The sequence below is a fragment of the Carassius gibelio genome, chromosome B21, assembly GCF_023724105.1.
Source record: "Carassius gibelio isolate Cgi1373 ecotype wild population from Czech Republic chromosome B21, carGib1.2-hapl.c, whole genome shotgun sequence".
In the NCBI taxonomy this organism is placed as follows: Eukaryota; Metazoa; Chordata; class Actinopteri; order Cypriniformes; family Cyprinidae; genus Carassius; species Carassius gibelio.
Genome location: NC_068416.1, coordinates 25923171 through 25938338, shown reverse-complemented (window position 1 = coordinate 25938338; position 15168 = coordinate 25923171). Strand labels below are relative to the sequence as shown.

The 15168-nt window shown below is 34.3% G+C and overlaps 1 protein-coding gene across 1 annotated transcript in view; it reads right to left on the bottom strand.

Moving 5' to 3' along the window:
• Positions 1–13416, bottom strand: part of LOC127986403 (phospholipid-transporting ATPase IC) — a 34592-nt gene extending 21176 nt beyond the window's left edge. Inside the window, exons 1-3 of the mRNA XM_052588643.1 lie at positions 13184–13416; positions 1230–1411; positions 1054–1151 (exon numbers count right to left, since the gene is read on the bottom strand). Of these exons, the coding sequence (XP_052444603.1) occupies positions 1054–1151; positions 1230–1398 (267 nt within the window). The 5' untranslated portion in view covers positions 1399–1411; positions 13184–13416. The remainder of the gene's footprint in view (positions 1–1053; positions 1152–1229; positions 1412–13183) is intronic.
• Positions 13417–15168: the final 1752 nt, after the last annotated feature.

Below are 15168 nucleotides of genomic sequence, written 5' to 3'. Positions count from 1 at the left end.
TGTTGTTTTTCAGGTGAATTCAAAGGTGATTTATGTGACTACAAATTAAACATTTACGGAGAAAAACAGATCTCTTCTCAGAAAACTATAAGTTAATGTTAATTGAACACTGGTTTGACCAATTCGTTCAATGATTGCAAAGCTTGTATGAGAGGAAACGTATCAAAATAATGAGTATGGTATAGTAAAAGTATAGTTTCACTTTCAGGGTCCTTTAGTTTAAGCTGAACACACCTTCCTTCATCAAACACTCACTGTGTGTGGTGTAAACAGTGGAAGAATCCAGCGTTTAGTGTTTAGGGAAATCATTATCTGAGGACGCTCGCAGTATTTGCCAGGACAATCTCTAGAGTCCAGCCTCTTAAAGGCACAGTCATTGACTTTTGCTTACAAGCTCACTTTAAGCACCACATCACCCCAAAATAAAAGCATAAAATAAATAAAAAATACAATTATTTACCGTGTGGAACACTAGTCAAATGTCTAGAATATATATATATTTTTTTTATGTTTTTGAAAGAAGTCTCTTCTGTTCACCAAAGTTGCTTTTATTTGATAAAAAACGGAGTAAAAATTGCGAAATATTATTACAATTTCAAACATCTGTTTTCTATTTGAGTATATAATAAAATGTAATTTATTTCTGTGATCAAAGCTGTATTTTCAGTCTTCAGTGTCACATGACCTTCAGAAATCATTCTGATATGCTGATTTGCTGTTTAATTAATATAAACATTACAAATGTCACTTTTGATCAATTTAAACCATCCTTGTTGAATAAAATAATACATTTTTATATTCTAAAGAAATCACTTGCTTAAAAAATACGAAGCAGCAGAACTGTTTTCAGCATTGATAATAATCAGACACTGAAGGATGGAGTAATGATGCTGATGATTACATTTGACAATACATGATGTATTCTGTTCAATTAAATGCGGCTGAAGACTTTCTTTCTTTTCGAAACATTCAAAAAATCTGAATTATTCCAAACCAGTAGTGTGCAAACAGGTATTTCAGCTTTTTACTTAAGATAGCAACGGATTCACTCACAGAATATTTGCTTTTCTTGATGCACAGAAAGACCTTCTTCTTGAACTCCGGCTGATTGCAGTACTCCCGGTCATTGGCTCGGACGCTCCAGCCGGGCTCTGAGACGAGAATCACAGTCAGAACACAGAACAAACAGTGACAGGACACTTTCACAGCAGATCCGTCCTCAAGCTCACCGACGGCAGGTGGGAGTCTGGTTTCTGGTTCTGGGAGCTGCTCTCCGCTGCGATCCAGATCATCTTCCGACTGTAGCTCTTCGTCTGTCTCGTCGTCGCTGTAGGGCACCACCTCGTCATCTGGGTCCTCCAGGGAACCCTGGGAAGCGGCCCGCGCTCGAGCACTCATCCTGAGAGACCCTCTGATCCCAGAAAACACACAATTATTGCATTAAGACTTTTAAACAGCACAGAGAGACAGTAATTGACAGATTTGCGTGTCGTGCAGCAACATGTCAAAACTAATTTGGCTTTCTAATACCATGCAGAAACACACACACGCTTTTTCCACTACACACACTAAACATACAAAATACTATTTTTGTTCCTCCAGGTACATAAAAATGTAAGACAAAAATTCTATGTTTTTTATATATATTAAAAAAATATAAACCATAAAAAGCTGTGATTTGAAATTAAATACTGACAAAAAAAATAAACTTAATTTATTTTAGCTAGTTGTCAATGCAACATTTGTCATTTTCATTTAATTAGTAACTGAAGTGCTAAATTAACTAACACTACATCAGCTAAAAAAAGAAAAAGAAAAATACAAACTACGTAGGCTATATATATTAAATATAAAAATCTACTAAAAATCAGAAAAATTACAAAAACACAACTTAATCATAATACTAAAATTTTTATAAATATATAAAAACATACTTGAAAAAAATTAAGGTAAAATATATTTGTGTGTTATTTTATATGCATACACATAAAACATATTTTTGTACTTGAATAGCAACAGAGGGAAAAAAAACATTCTTTTGAGAAGCAATTTAGTTGTATTTAAAATTGATTTATGAATATTTTTTTAACCAATTTAACAATAAATAAATTCTGCATTTCCTTGTTCATTTGAAAAACTAAATATGTATTTTAAAATGTAATGAATATTGTATTCATATTAAATTATAATTATTATGATTAAATAATACATTATTATCATCATCATCATTATTAATAAACAATACATTATTATTATTAACTGATTGCTTCCTTCTCAGCAGCATTCCTAGAGCATGTGATCAGTGTTTTCACACTGTATGGATTCCTCAATTCAGCAAAAAGTCCATTGTTCAAGATGAAAATGAAAGGTATTAAATGAATTACGCAATAACTAAATACAAAAAACCGAGACAAACTTTGACACAGAGATGCTTTACAGGACAAAACGTGTCAGCAGTCAGAAAACACAGCAAACCACAGATATACCACTAGAGACAGCTTGTCTATTTCTGATAAGATCTAGGTCAGATGATGACATTTTCATATGTAATAATATACACAAATCCACAAAAAACAAAAACACACACACACACACACACACAGGTTTTAAAAAGTCAACAGGGTTCACAATCTGTTCTACTTCCAGAATATGATGCATTTCTAAGTAAAACATTATCCTGGAAACAGTAATCAATTAGATGGTGACAATTGTCTTGATATGATTTTGACTGGAGGATTGGGTTAGGATTTGGCTTTTTTATGGGCAGCAAAAGACACTACATTTTGATAATTGCTGCTGAATAATTAACATCAAGACCAGAAGCAAGGTTTAAGAAAGTAAACAGCCTATATTTAACAGCCAGAAGGTCATTTTTGATTTCATGTTGACTTCAATGATGGATGAATTTCTCAGATGCAAATTCGGCCACAATCACACAATAATCCTCTTCTGGTCTTATGGAAACCTGAGGTGTAGGTGATCCGGCTGAGCAGTCTAGCATCTCTGAAGCATCACCGATACCAGCCAGCTGAAGTCATTGTTTGATAAGAGATTAATTTGGAAAAGTTGAGCGGGGAAGAATCCCTCTGTAAATATTTAAATATGTCCTCCTTTCATCACATGAGGTATTGCTTAACACATTTACCAACAATAAAAACCCAATGCCTTTCCTTTGTTAAATATTACATGAAAACCAGAAGGACGTGACATGTTTTGGGAATACCTTGAGCTAAATATCCTTAAATCCTGTGATGAAGTTACACTAATCAAACAGCAGAGCAGAATTCAAACTGGCGACAAACACTTTTATTAAATGTGGCCCGAAGCGCTGAAATAACACACTCTAACAGGATGCTGTGTGAAGAGCAAAACACAGCACACACCCGGAAAGAGAAAGAAACACAGCATGCAAAACATACACCCATGTTTATCCACGGCTCACTTTGCGTATGTGATGTAATGCCACAAGAGGTGACATTTTTGGATGGGTGGATGGATGGACGCACGGACGGATGGGTGGAAGAATGGATGGATGGATGGATGGACAAATGGACAGATGGTGGATGGAAGGATGGCCAAATGGATGGACAAATAGACGGATGGGTGGACAGATGGGTAAATGGATGGACGGACGGATGGATGGATGGACAGACAGACGAATGGACAGATGGATGGAAGAATGGCCAGATGGACGGATAAATAGACAGATGGGTGGATGGATGGACAGATGGATGAGTGGATGGATGGACAGACGGATGGTCGGACAGACGGACAGATGGATGGACGGATGGATGGACAAATAGACGGATGGGTGGATGGAAAGACAGACGGATGGGTGGACAGATGGACAGATGGATGGACGGATGGCCGGATGGATGGACAAATAGACGGATGGGTGGATGGAAAGACAGACGGATGGGTGGACAGATGGACAGATGGATGGGTAGATGGATGAACAGATGGATGGATGAAAGAATGGCCAGATGGATGGACAAATAGACGGTTGGGTGGATGGAAGGACAGATGGATGAGTGGACGGATGGACAGATGGATGGGTAGACGGATGGACAGATGGATGGGTAGACGGACGGACGGACAGACAGATGGATGGGTGAACGGCCTGATGGATGGGTGGATGGATGGATGGGCTAATGGATGAACAGATGAGTGGATGGATGGATGGATGGCCTGATGGATGGGTGGATGGATGGATGGATGGGTGGATGGAAGGACAGATGGATGGACAAATAGACGGTTGGGTGGATGGAAGGACAGATGGATGGACGGATGGCCTGATGGATGGGTGGATGGATGGATGGACAGATGGATGGACAGATGAGTGGATGGATGGACGGATGGACTAATGGATGGACAGATGAGTGGATGGATGGATGGACAGAAAAACAGATGGATGGACAGGTGGACAGACAGGTGGATGGGTGGACAAAAAAACTGATGGATGGATGGACAGATTGACAGATAGGTGGATGGATGGATAAATAGATGGATGGAGAGAGAGTGATGGATTGACGGATGATGGACGGACGGACGTATGGGTGGACGATCTCAGTCTTATGTAGAGATTTCCAGCTGACGTGTTTAACCTTTGAATCTATTTATGGCAGATCATGTGTGAATACTACAGCATACTTCAGTCTGACACGACCAGAACAACACGTTCAGTTAGAATCTTAACTCACACACAAAACCCTTCAGCCGTCCACTTTCACCATTCACTCCATTACAGCTCAAACATCTCCTTTTGTCTGTGAACAACAGCAGGTGTTAATGAGTTAAGTGTTCAGTGTTCACTGTATATAATAAACCAGTTCTCAGTGTGTCAACATTCCCATGTCAAGTATCTCTGGAATGCTATAATAAGAGTCTTCAGTTTTAAACACACGCTTTTGAATTGCAAACCATCTATTAGCTGTATCTATGTTTGTGTGTTGGTGGTTTTCAAATGGAAAAAAACAGTCACCAAACTTTATCTCGTACAACTCTTCCCTGTTCCGTGAATGACACTATCCAACAATCCTGATCTACAAACAGACATACAATCACACACGTCATCGCATACTCTCTGCTCTATGATGACGAGAACAAAGATTCCCATTCAACCGGCTAAACAACTGCCTACGTCTACACAGAGCATCTGCAGTAATGTGAATACAAGCAGGTCTCGGGAAACGGGTTTAAAGTCTCGCACTGAGCTACGCTATGGAAACCCTTTCACATGGGGGAAGGGTTCGAGAAAAAAACCAGAAGGAGAAAACACAGGGATCCCTTTGAGATCACATTCACCTGCTGTTGTGCAACCTTAGAGGAGAGACAAGGCAGCTTCTGCGAACATCTCACAAAACCGACAGAGTTACATATGTCCTTATCTTTCCTTGTTTATATGCGTTAAAACAGTGCAGAAGAGACGTTTTAGTGTAATTTAACAGAGAAGTAAAAAAAGACGTTCAGCATAAAGGTGGTTAGGGAAGTGGTTAGGACACACCTTAGACTGTACATACAGAGTGCACATGACAGTTTTACATTTCCAATTCAACAAAACTGTCTTCAATAACCATTTGAGGTTGAATAGAATTGTAGAGTTACTACGGAGATTAAAATGATTTTTCATTGAGAATGGCACAACCAATTAAATTAAATTAAAATAATAAAATATACAAGTGTTCAACCATTATGTGCACATATTCTCTTTCATTCAGCAAAACTATAAGATCTTTACTAATACTGGTATATATACACACTAATATAAAGTGTGTAAAGTTAATTATTTACATTTTTAGCAATTTTGCAACTAAACACTATAATTCACCTTAGATATTGACATTAGTGTTAGGCAAATTCTAAATAGACAAAATTACAAAATATAAATAGACCAATTAATGAGAAATAAATTTTTTCTACTTTTAAAATGTATTTTATTTTTGTGCTAGTTGTTTTTTTTTTTCATTTCAACATTACATAATCTTTATTCATGAAGCCCAGGCAGAACAAATTTGCCTAAATTGTTCATTAATCTAGTCCTGTGTAAACTGTCACATGGTTTTATAAATACTTTCAAATTCAGTATTCATTCAATACGGCAAATGTATAAATAATAGTCTTGCTTTTTGATGGAAACAGCCAATCACAGTCAGTGGCTTAAAAACAAGTATCACTTGGTCATTTTACACGTCCCAAAACCATTCAAGCTGGCGGTTATTAAGCCTCTTTTTAAAAAACCACAACTAAATCCCAGTGAACTGGCAAATTACAGTCCCATTTCAAATCTTCCATTTATGTCTAAAATTTTTGAAAAAGTTTGCTCAATTTTGCTCCTTCCTGCAAAAAATATCTGTATGAAGAATTTCAGGCAGGTTTCAGGCCCCACTATAGCACATAAACTGAGCTTGTTAAAATAATAAATGACCTGCTTCTTGCGTCAGATCAAGGCTGCATCTCATTGTAAGTTTTACTTGATCTTAGTGCTGCGCTCGACACCATAGATCATGACATACTCATAGATTGATTACAAAACTGTACAGGTATTAAATACAAAATACAGGTATTCAAGGGCAGGCTCTAAGTTGGTTTAGATCCTACCTGTATTGTCGCAACCATCTTCTCAATTATCACCAGTAAAGTATGAAGTGCCACAAGGATCTATCCTAGGTCCTCTGCTATTTTTTTTTAATAGACATGTTGCCCCTTGTTAATATTATTAGAAAATACAGGATTAGTTTCCGCTGTTATGCAAATGATACTCAACTATATATCTCAACAAGACCAGATGAAACTTCTAAATTATCTAAGTTAACAGAGTGTGTTAATTTATTTTGCATGACCAATATTCCTCCTATTAAATTCGGATAAGACAGAGATTTTACTTATTGAACCAAAAAACAGTACACAGTATCTCTTGGATTACAATTTGCAGCTCGACAGATGTACTGTTACTTCCTCTACAGTCACAAATCTGGGTGTAATATTAGACAGCAACCTTTGAAAAATAATATCTCCCATGTAACCAAAACAGCATTCTTCCATCTTAGAAACATTGCCAAGCTACGAAACATGTTACCTGTTTCTGATGTAGAAAAGCTAGTTCATGCATTCATGACCTCTAGACTGGACTATTGTAATGCACTTCTAGGTGGTTGTCCTGCTTCTTCAATAAACAAGCTACAGGTAGTCCAAAATGCAGCAGCTAGAGCCTTACCAGGTCAAGAAAATATGATCATATTACCCCAATTTTGCAGTCTCTGCACTGGATACCTATTAAGTTTCGTATCAGTTGCAAATTATTATTACTTACCTAGAAGACCCTAAATGTTTTATCTCCTGCGTACCTAACTAGCCCTATACCACGCTACAACCCATCACGCTCCCTAAGATCACAAAACGCTGGACTTTTGGTAGTTCCTAGGATAGCAAAGTCCACTAAAGGAGGTTTTTCACATTTGGCTCCTAAACTCCGGAATAGCCTTCCTGATAATGTTCGGGGTTCAGACACACTCTCTCGGTTTAAATCTAGATTAAAAACACATCTCTTTGGCTTCAAATAATGCATCTCATAATCTTGGTCTGCAGTTGTATCTGATCAAATGTGCATTTTTATTATTTAGCTTGGGTTGAAAATCATCATTGTTCTGAACAGCAGCTATGCCAATTATGCCTCGATTTGTTTCTCTATTTCCGCCACATCAGGATTGAAATACTGAGGTAACTGTGATTTACACAAGCTTCAATCTGGATCCAGAACACCTGAGAAGAGATGATGCAAACCCCTCAGAGGATCTTAGATAATGCCAAACCTGAAACAACATACAGAACTAACAAATATTGCTATAAGTTTGATTGCAACATAATAAAATAATTACTGTTAATAGTGTTTATTGTCTTTTTGATTACATCTTTAATACATTTTTCCATATTTTTCTGCCATATCCTGACAGGGCGATGCACTTTAAAGAAATAAGTTTAGCTAGATGCATTGGTGCATTCATGCATGAATCACATTGCAAAGCAGCGTGGTAAAGAGAGCAGGTTTTGGTGGTGTGTGTTGGACTTATGTTTTGTCAGGGTGAATTCAGCTTCAGCATCAGAAATGAAACATTGCAGATAAGAACTTCTTAATATTCTTCCAGAAAGATTAAATGCAGGGTAAAAAAAATAAAAAAATAAAAAATAAAAAAGGTTCTCAGACATAATATTCCTCACAAAAATACTTTCCGATTGTTTATTTTAGACTTTTCCATGTATATTTGAATGCACATGATGACGCATTCAGGTAAAATGTGTTTTTGAGTCTCACTCATGTTTCTGTTCAGGTTGCACTAGTAAAATCTTCTCTCCCTCCAACACAACACAAGCAAATTGCTCCCAAGAACTGAAAGGCCAATGCTCCAGGATTTGAATTTCCTGACTTGTAAAGCAAATGGGAGAGAATTTGAATCCAGTGAATTGCAAAACTGATTTGCACAAGGCATCTTGGGAAAATAAGAGTCACTCTTCTTAAAGCTATACTTCCAAAAGTGTGTTTAATCACAGTAAAGTTTTAGATAAGTATATTTTTAAATAAATAGAAATACAGTTCATTACATCTATTAATTATCACAGCAATTAATCTGTAATATATAGAACCAAGAATTTTACTTAAAATATATGTATATTTTGCTGTACATCTCTTGTCTCCTTGTTAACATTTTAAATCAGCAATAACATTATCTATCCTTCCACCCAAATACTGTAAATTAAAAAATCATATATTTTACATTTAAAAATCCTGGATGGAAATTAATTTATGAAATCTTTTAAATGTGCATACAATATAAATAAAAAAAAAATAATGAAATACAAATATGACAAAAGCACATTTAACAAATACATTTCTGGACGCAGAACAGGCTTCCTTGGTTGGTTGCTTTATATCTTATGCAATACTGCATTTTAATTTACAAACACACACTGAAAAGCAATCCATGCAGAAACAATTTCACCCAAAAAATTGCTGGTAAATTTATTACAAAGAAACAGCAAGAAGAAATATTAAATTAAAATGAAATTTTGAAGTAGAAAGACTGAAATTGTATTTATTGCATATATTTAAAAATCAAGTTTTATAGAGTATTAGCTCTTCCTTGGGTCATTTCTAAAACATTTACCTACAACCCCAGAAATATGTAATGATCCGAAGTCTTGAGTGAATTCTGAGAAAAAGCGTGTAACATAAATATCTCATTTGAGCAATTTTGCAACTAAAATTTGATCAATTAATGAGCAATGGGGGGGAAAAAACATCCTTTTTAATTTTTTATAAATTTCCACGTTTAATATGTTGCTATTTCTTTGCAAATGTCTTTTGAATTTTACTAGCAATTTCTGAGTGAAAATTGTTTATACACTTTTTTTTTGATGCAATTAAAAAAAAATTGTGTGGGACGTGATATTATCAATCACAAATATGATTGAATGGTGAAAAGACTTCACAATAACATGCATGGATGAATTGTGTATAATATGATCAGGAACACTCATAAACAAAGTAAAATACACATACATAAATACACACACGAGTCGGTCTTCTCCTTCTAAAGCACATTGTTTAGCAACCCTCCACAGAGGTAAACTTTTCCCACGTCTGCTTACAGAACACAATTGAGTCGTGTTACACTCCACTACATGTGTTTGGCCTCTCATGCCAGCTAGAGCACTATGGGTAACAGTATCCTCCATTAGAGAAAGACTAGAGGAGAGCAGAAACAGGAGAAGGTGGAGAGATGTGCGGGGGACTTCCGGGACGGACAACTCATGCACTAACCATGCACTTGATGTTGGATTCACAACTAACTAAACTACATCTGGTTTCAATCATGCACATTTAACTTATAAATTAACTTCAGGGAATTCAAGAATCGCACCTGATGATGTCATTGAACACAGCACTGCCACAAAATAAAGAGCAGCAACCTTTTTTACAATAATGTCTTAAAGCTTCTGCTTGGAAAATCAGGCCATTACATAGAAACAATCAACAAGATGAACAACACATAATTGAGTTTAGCAATCATTAAACAAAAATATTTAAATCACAGAATGCCTCAAAGAACAAATCAAGTATTGTATGCAAACTCTTTTTAAAGTACTATGGTGTAGGTTTATTATGGTTGACTAAACAAATTGTTAGTTGAAATTATAATTTAAAACTAAAGCTGAAATTGGAAAAAAATATATAAAAACTATACAGACATAACTAAAAATAATGTCAAAATCCCACAAAGTGAAATAAAAATTAGGAATATTAATATAAAAAAATATGATAATATCTCTATGATACAAAAATAACATTGCTATTAGTTATGCATCTGTGTTCTGATTCTTCACTTACTTGAAGTTTATAAAATCACAAATACATTATTTCATATTATTTTATTATAAGCACAATAAACTATAATATAATAGAAACTAAAATTGAAATAAAAAATATAAATAAATTTAAAATAATATTAAAAGACCAAAAGAAAACCACAACAAAATCACAAAACACTTCACAAAAAATGTAAATAAAAACTAGAAAAATAAATATAAAAACTAATTTAAAATATTACTAAAATATCACATCTCGACATGTGTATCAAATATTTTATATAAACTATCACCATTATATGGGTTAGCTTATGACTGTAACTGTTAAAATAACTACCATTAAATGATCTCAATTACAATCTAATACCATAAAAAATTGCTGCAACATGCTGTGAAAAAGCATAATACTGGTTATCAGCCATAAAAATACTGATGCATGTGAAAACAAGTCATCTACCAATATATTAACCCTTGCAACATGATAAGTGACTGTATAGTTCACACAGTAGCTCATGATGCTGGCAACATCACAGTCATGGGTTTAATTCCCAGCAAATGCATGAACTGATCACATCTAAACCTTGAATCCAAAGTAAGTGGCTTTGTGTAAAAGCATCTGCCCAATGCATAAAAGTAAATGAGATGAAATTAAATGAGCAGGTGTGTTTATCTGCGACGCCTCCAAAACTAACCTACAGACTGAAATTGTAATTCAAAGAGAAAGCCCTAGAAACCGCACCCACTCCATTTCACAATATTTGCAGTCCTTCTGGACACAGAAGAAACCAGTTCTGTGAGTAACACGGCTCTTTACAGAGCAGAGGCGGTTCAATTTAACCCACATACAGCAGAACGATATGCATTTGAGAAGAAGAACAACAGCAATCAAGTCCAAACACGTCCAGACATTCTCGCAGGAGATTCATTCATTGACCGTTCACTCATTCAGACTAACTTACAGTCTGCTTCTTTTACATTTACACATGACTGTCACAGATATAAAAAGGAACTGTTTCTCAATGGCCCAACGTACAATACATTAAAACACAAACTTCCTCTAAATTTACCCATCTGCCTTTTACAAGCCTTTGCATCGACCTTTTGTTTTACAAAGGAATGGCAAGAAACACATTGAATTAAACAAAGCAGAAACCCTCAAACTGTTTTTTCTTGTAAAGCAGATGCTCTAATATTTACAAATAATTTTTACAGTGTATATTTAATTTTAATTTACCGGTCTGGAAAAATCACTGAAGATTTCATAAATCATTTGTGCCCCTGGACCACAAAACCGGTCAGAAGGGTGACTTTTTCGAATTGCGATTGAATAAATAAGCTTTCAATTGGTGTACGGTTTGTTATGATGGTACAATTTTTGGCAGAGATACAACTATTTGAAAATCTGGAATCTGTGGAAGCAAAAAAATTCTAAAAATTGAGAAAATGGTCTTTAAAGTTGTCTGAATGAAGTTCTAAGCAATGCATATTACTAATCAAACATGGGGTTTTTATACATTTATGATTGGAAATGTACAATACATCTTCATGGAACAAGATCTTTACTTAATATCCTAATGATTTTTGGAATAAAAGAAAAATCTATAATTTTGACCCATGCAGTGTATTTTTGGCTACTGATACAAATATACTCCAGCGACTTTTCAAGACATTTTCAATTGCATTTCAAAACTATATTTTCATTAAATAAAAAATGCTAGTATATTTCACAATTAATTACAAAGAAATGGCTTTTAACAGTTTTAGATTTTCCAAGACAACCCTGAAAACCATTACTATTAATAACCATTGGATATTATTATTACATGCATATGTTGCTCAAAAGATGTTAAAACCATCACAATTTCATGTGCGCCTTTTTTTCAGATTGTAAAGTAAATTTGGTATCATTTTAAGCATTATTATGTTTAAAAATTACATTATGAGACATAATACACTATAAAACAAGCTTGTCTGACTTGACATGAACACATGACGGAAAAAGTGACTTAAAGAAAGACATGAAATGAACACCTCTTTTGAACTTTTGAGAAAAACAAGAGCTCTGATTTCTGACTGCAGGACAGATAGAGGGGTCCATATACTCATAACCCTCACGTTCAGCTAAAATTAACTTGATATTTTTATATGTTTGGGGTTCAAATGTGCCTAACGCATGTACAAACAAATAATAACCTGTTTTGAGGCACCCTTTTAGGTTAAAATATGTAAATGCATGTAAAAAAAAAAAAAAAAGATTAGTATTTATTCTTGTGTTTCTCAGAAACCTCAAACACAACTAATGTTTTCTTAAATATATATAAGGGAACATATAAAGTATGTTTGACAAGGATGGAACAAGCTAAGTAAATAGTACAGAGCACAAGTCAAGCAAAAAATGAAATTCTACTTTAGATAATAATTAGCATTCATGCATTAGAAAAATATGATATTAAATGATTCTCCACACTCAAGAGTTTCGAAAACTAAAATAAAGGTTAGTTAAAAAACTTCATATGTTGATCTTTATCACCGATAATGAAGCACCAAGTACTTGTTTAACCTCCAAAGAGCCACAGAGTTTCTTAACAAACAAAAAAAAAAAACTACAAAGTTTTATACTAAACCTAAGAATTAGTGAAGAGTTTAAACGCATGTTTAAAACATAAAACCGGAATAAATCTTCAGAAAAGAGGCAAAGATTGAGGAGTTTCTCCATCAAAACACACACAGGTAGAGGAGCTCAGGTGTGACACACCTGAACACGACACATTTAACAAAAACACAAACCCTTAAAAGCGTCTTTTAAGAAATAAACATGACTTACCGATCTCAAATCGACTTGTGTGACTCCTCTGAAGCGGGTTTCTGTGTTTTATTGCTCCATGTTCGCTCCGTGTCAGTGTGGAAGAGCTGTTCTCTGTGTGTTCTTCTCAATCAGACTGGAAAAACTGGTCCGACCAGGAGAAGTTTTGCTCCTACAAACCCATTATACACACTAGAGGACGGAGGCTGTCTTTTTTCCTCTTTGAACACACACACACACTTCAAGACTGCAGCCCATTCCTCGGCGATCACGTGACCGCGCAGGTAAGAAAGGTGTGACTCATTTTACAGTCAAATCATGAGGGGAAATTTCTACGTTTGCTGTTGTTTTTATCGCTGTTTCCTGGTATCTATATGGAGGGGGTGTCACATAAATAATAAAAAACTTACTGTGCATGCAACAGATGCAACCTATATATTATTTATAGCTACTAAAATAGTTATCTTAGTAATATAATGTGTAATATATATATATTTTTAATATGTGTTCTCAACTGAGTGAGTGTAAAAGAAACAACTGAATTAATAATCTCAGTAAAAGTAATGTAAAAGTAAAATTAGACCGTTTTGATCGAGTGTAATTTTGAATAGTGGTGAAGTATCGCCCTCTGTTGAGAGAAAAAGTAATCGGGACTCCGCGAGTGGAAAAATATAAATAATTATGATTTTGTAATTATGACATATTACTGTGTATTCTCCAAGTCAATCTCTATTAAAGTTTCTTAAATAAATTACTGAGGTGTAAATTAATGTTTAGACACCAGATGAAGCGCAAGAGATTATCACGTGACGTCTGTTACTTTTCTCATCGGTGCTGTGACTGATTCAGATAATCAGAAGTTATAGGATGTTTTACATTTTTATATATTTCTTTTCGTGGTTTTTATCTACATTTTAGATGTTAATATATATATTTACGAGATATAAACGATTATACATTATACATGTCCAAATATCCGCGAAAGGTTTTATAAAACGTCACAAGATCTGAATCACCGAAACTGCTCGCCCTCTAGAGGACAAAACCTTTATTATTTATGTCACCTCACTCACCTCATCTGAATGTTTTATACTGATTTTTGGATTCACTTTTGATTTTTTTGAGCTCTATAGTAATGGAAAACTTTTTTTTAAACGGTCTTGAACTGATTGGTAAAAAATGCAATAACAAACATATTTATAATGTTTTCCAAAAACAAAATAAAATAACACCTAGAGGAAATTTTTTTGGAACTCTATTATTGATAATATTAATTGGAAGACTGCTTGGTTAATCCCCTTTACATAATAACAAAACTAAAGAAATACATTTAAAAATTGTGCATACCATCTACCCTGTTAAATCAATAGTTTCAAGATACTCTGATATTGATGATATGTTATTTTTGTAAAAATGAGAAAGTGGTGCAAACACATTTGTTTTTTGATTGTAAAATTACCCAAAAGTTTTGGAAGGAAATGGATAAATGTTATTTTTAATCTATTTAAGAATAAGTACCGTTTTTCTTTAAAGGATATTATTGTGTACTATGAAAATAATGTTAACAAAGGTCTTGAATACATTGCTGTGCAAATTTGTATATACATAAGCAAAACTGCTTATACTCACCCCCAATATTTAAGGTATTTTTAGCTGAATTTGTTTGTTTTATATCTTCATTGAAATTTAAAAAAAAAACAAAAAGTCATTAACATTCACACTTTATATTACTTTGAATGTCTTATGCTATGCTCTATATGTTATTTGTTCTGTGTTCAATAATAAAAACATTTAAATACAGATTCTTTGTCTTTACCGCTTCTTAGTGTTTAAAATGTATATACAATTAAAATACATATTAAACTATTAGAAAACAATCAAAATTAGATGATTGTACAACAACATTTATTATATGTTGAGGTAATCTCATCTGATGATTTTGGAGCTTTCATAATGTTAAACCAGGTGTTTATGATCACATTTGCTATTGTTTTTCAGCAAATTAA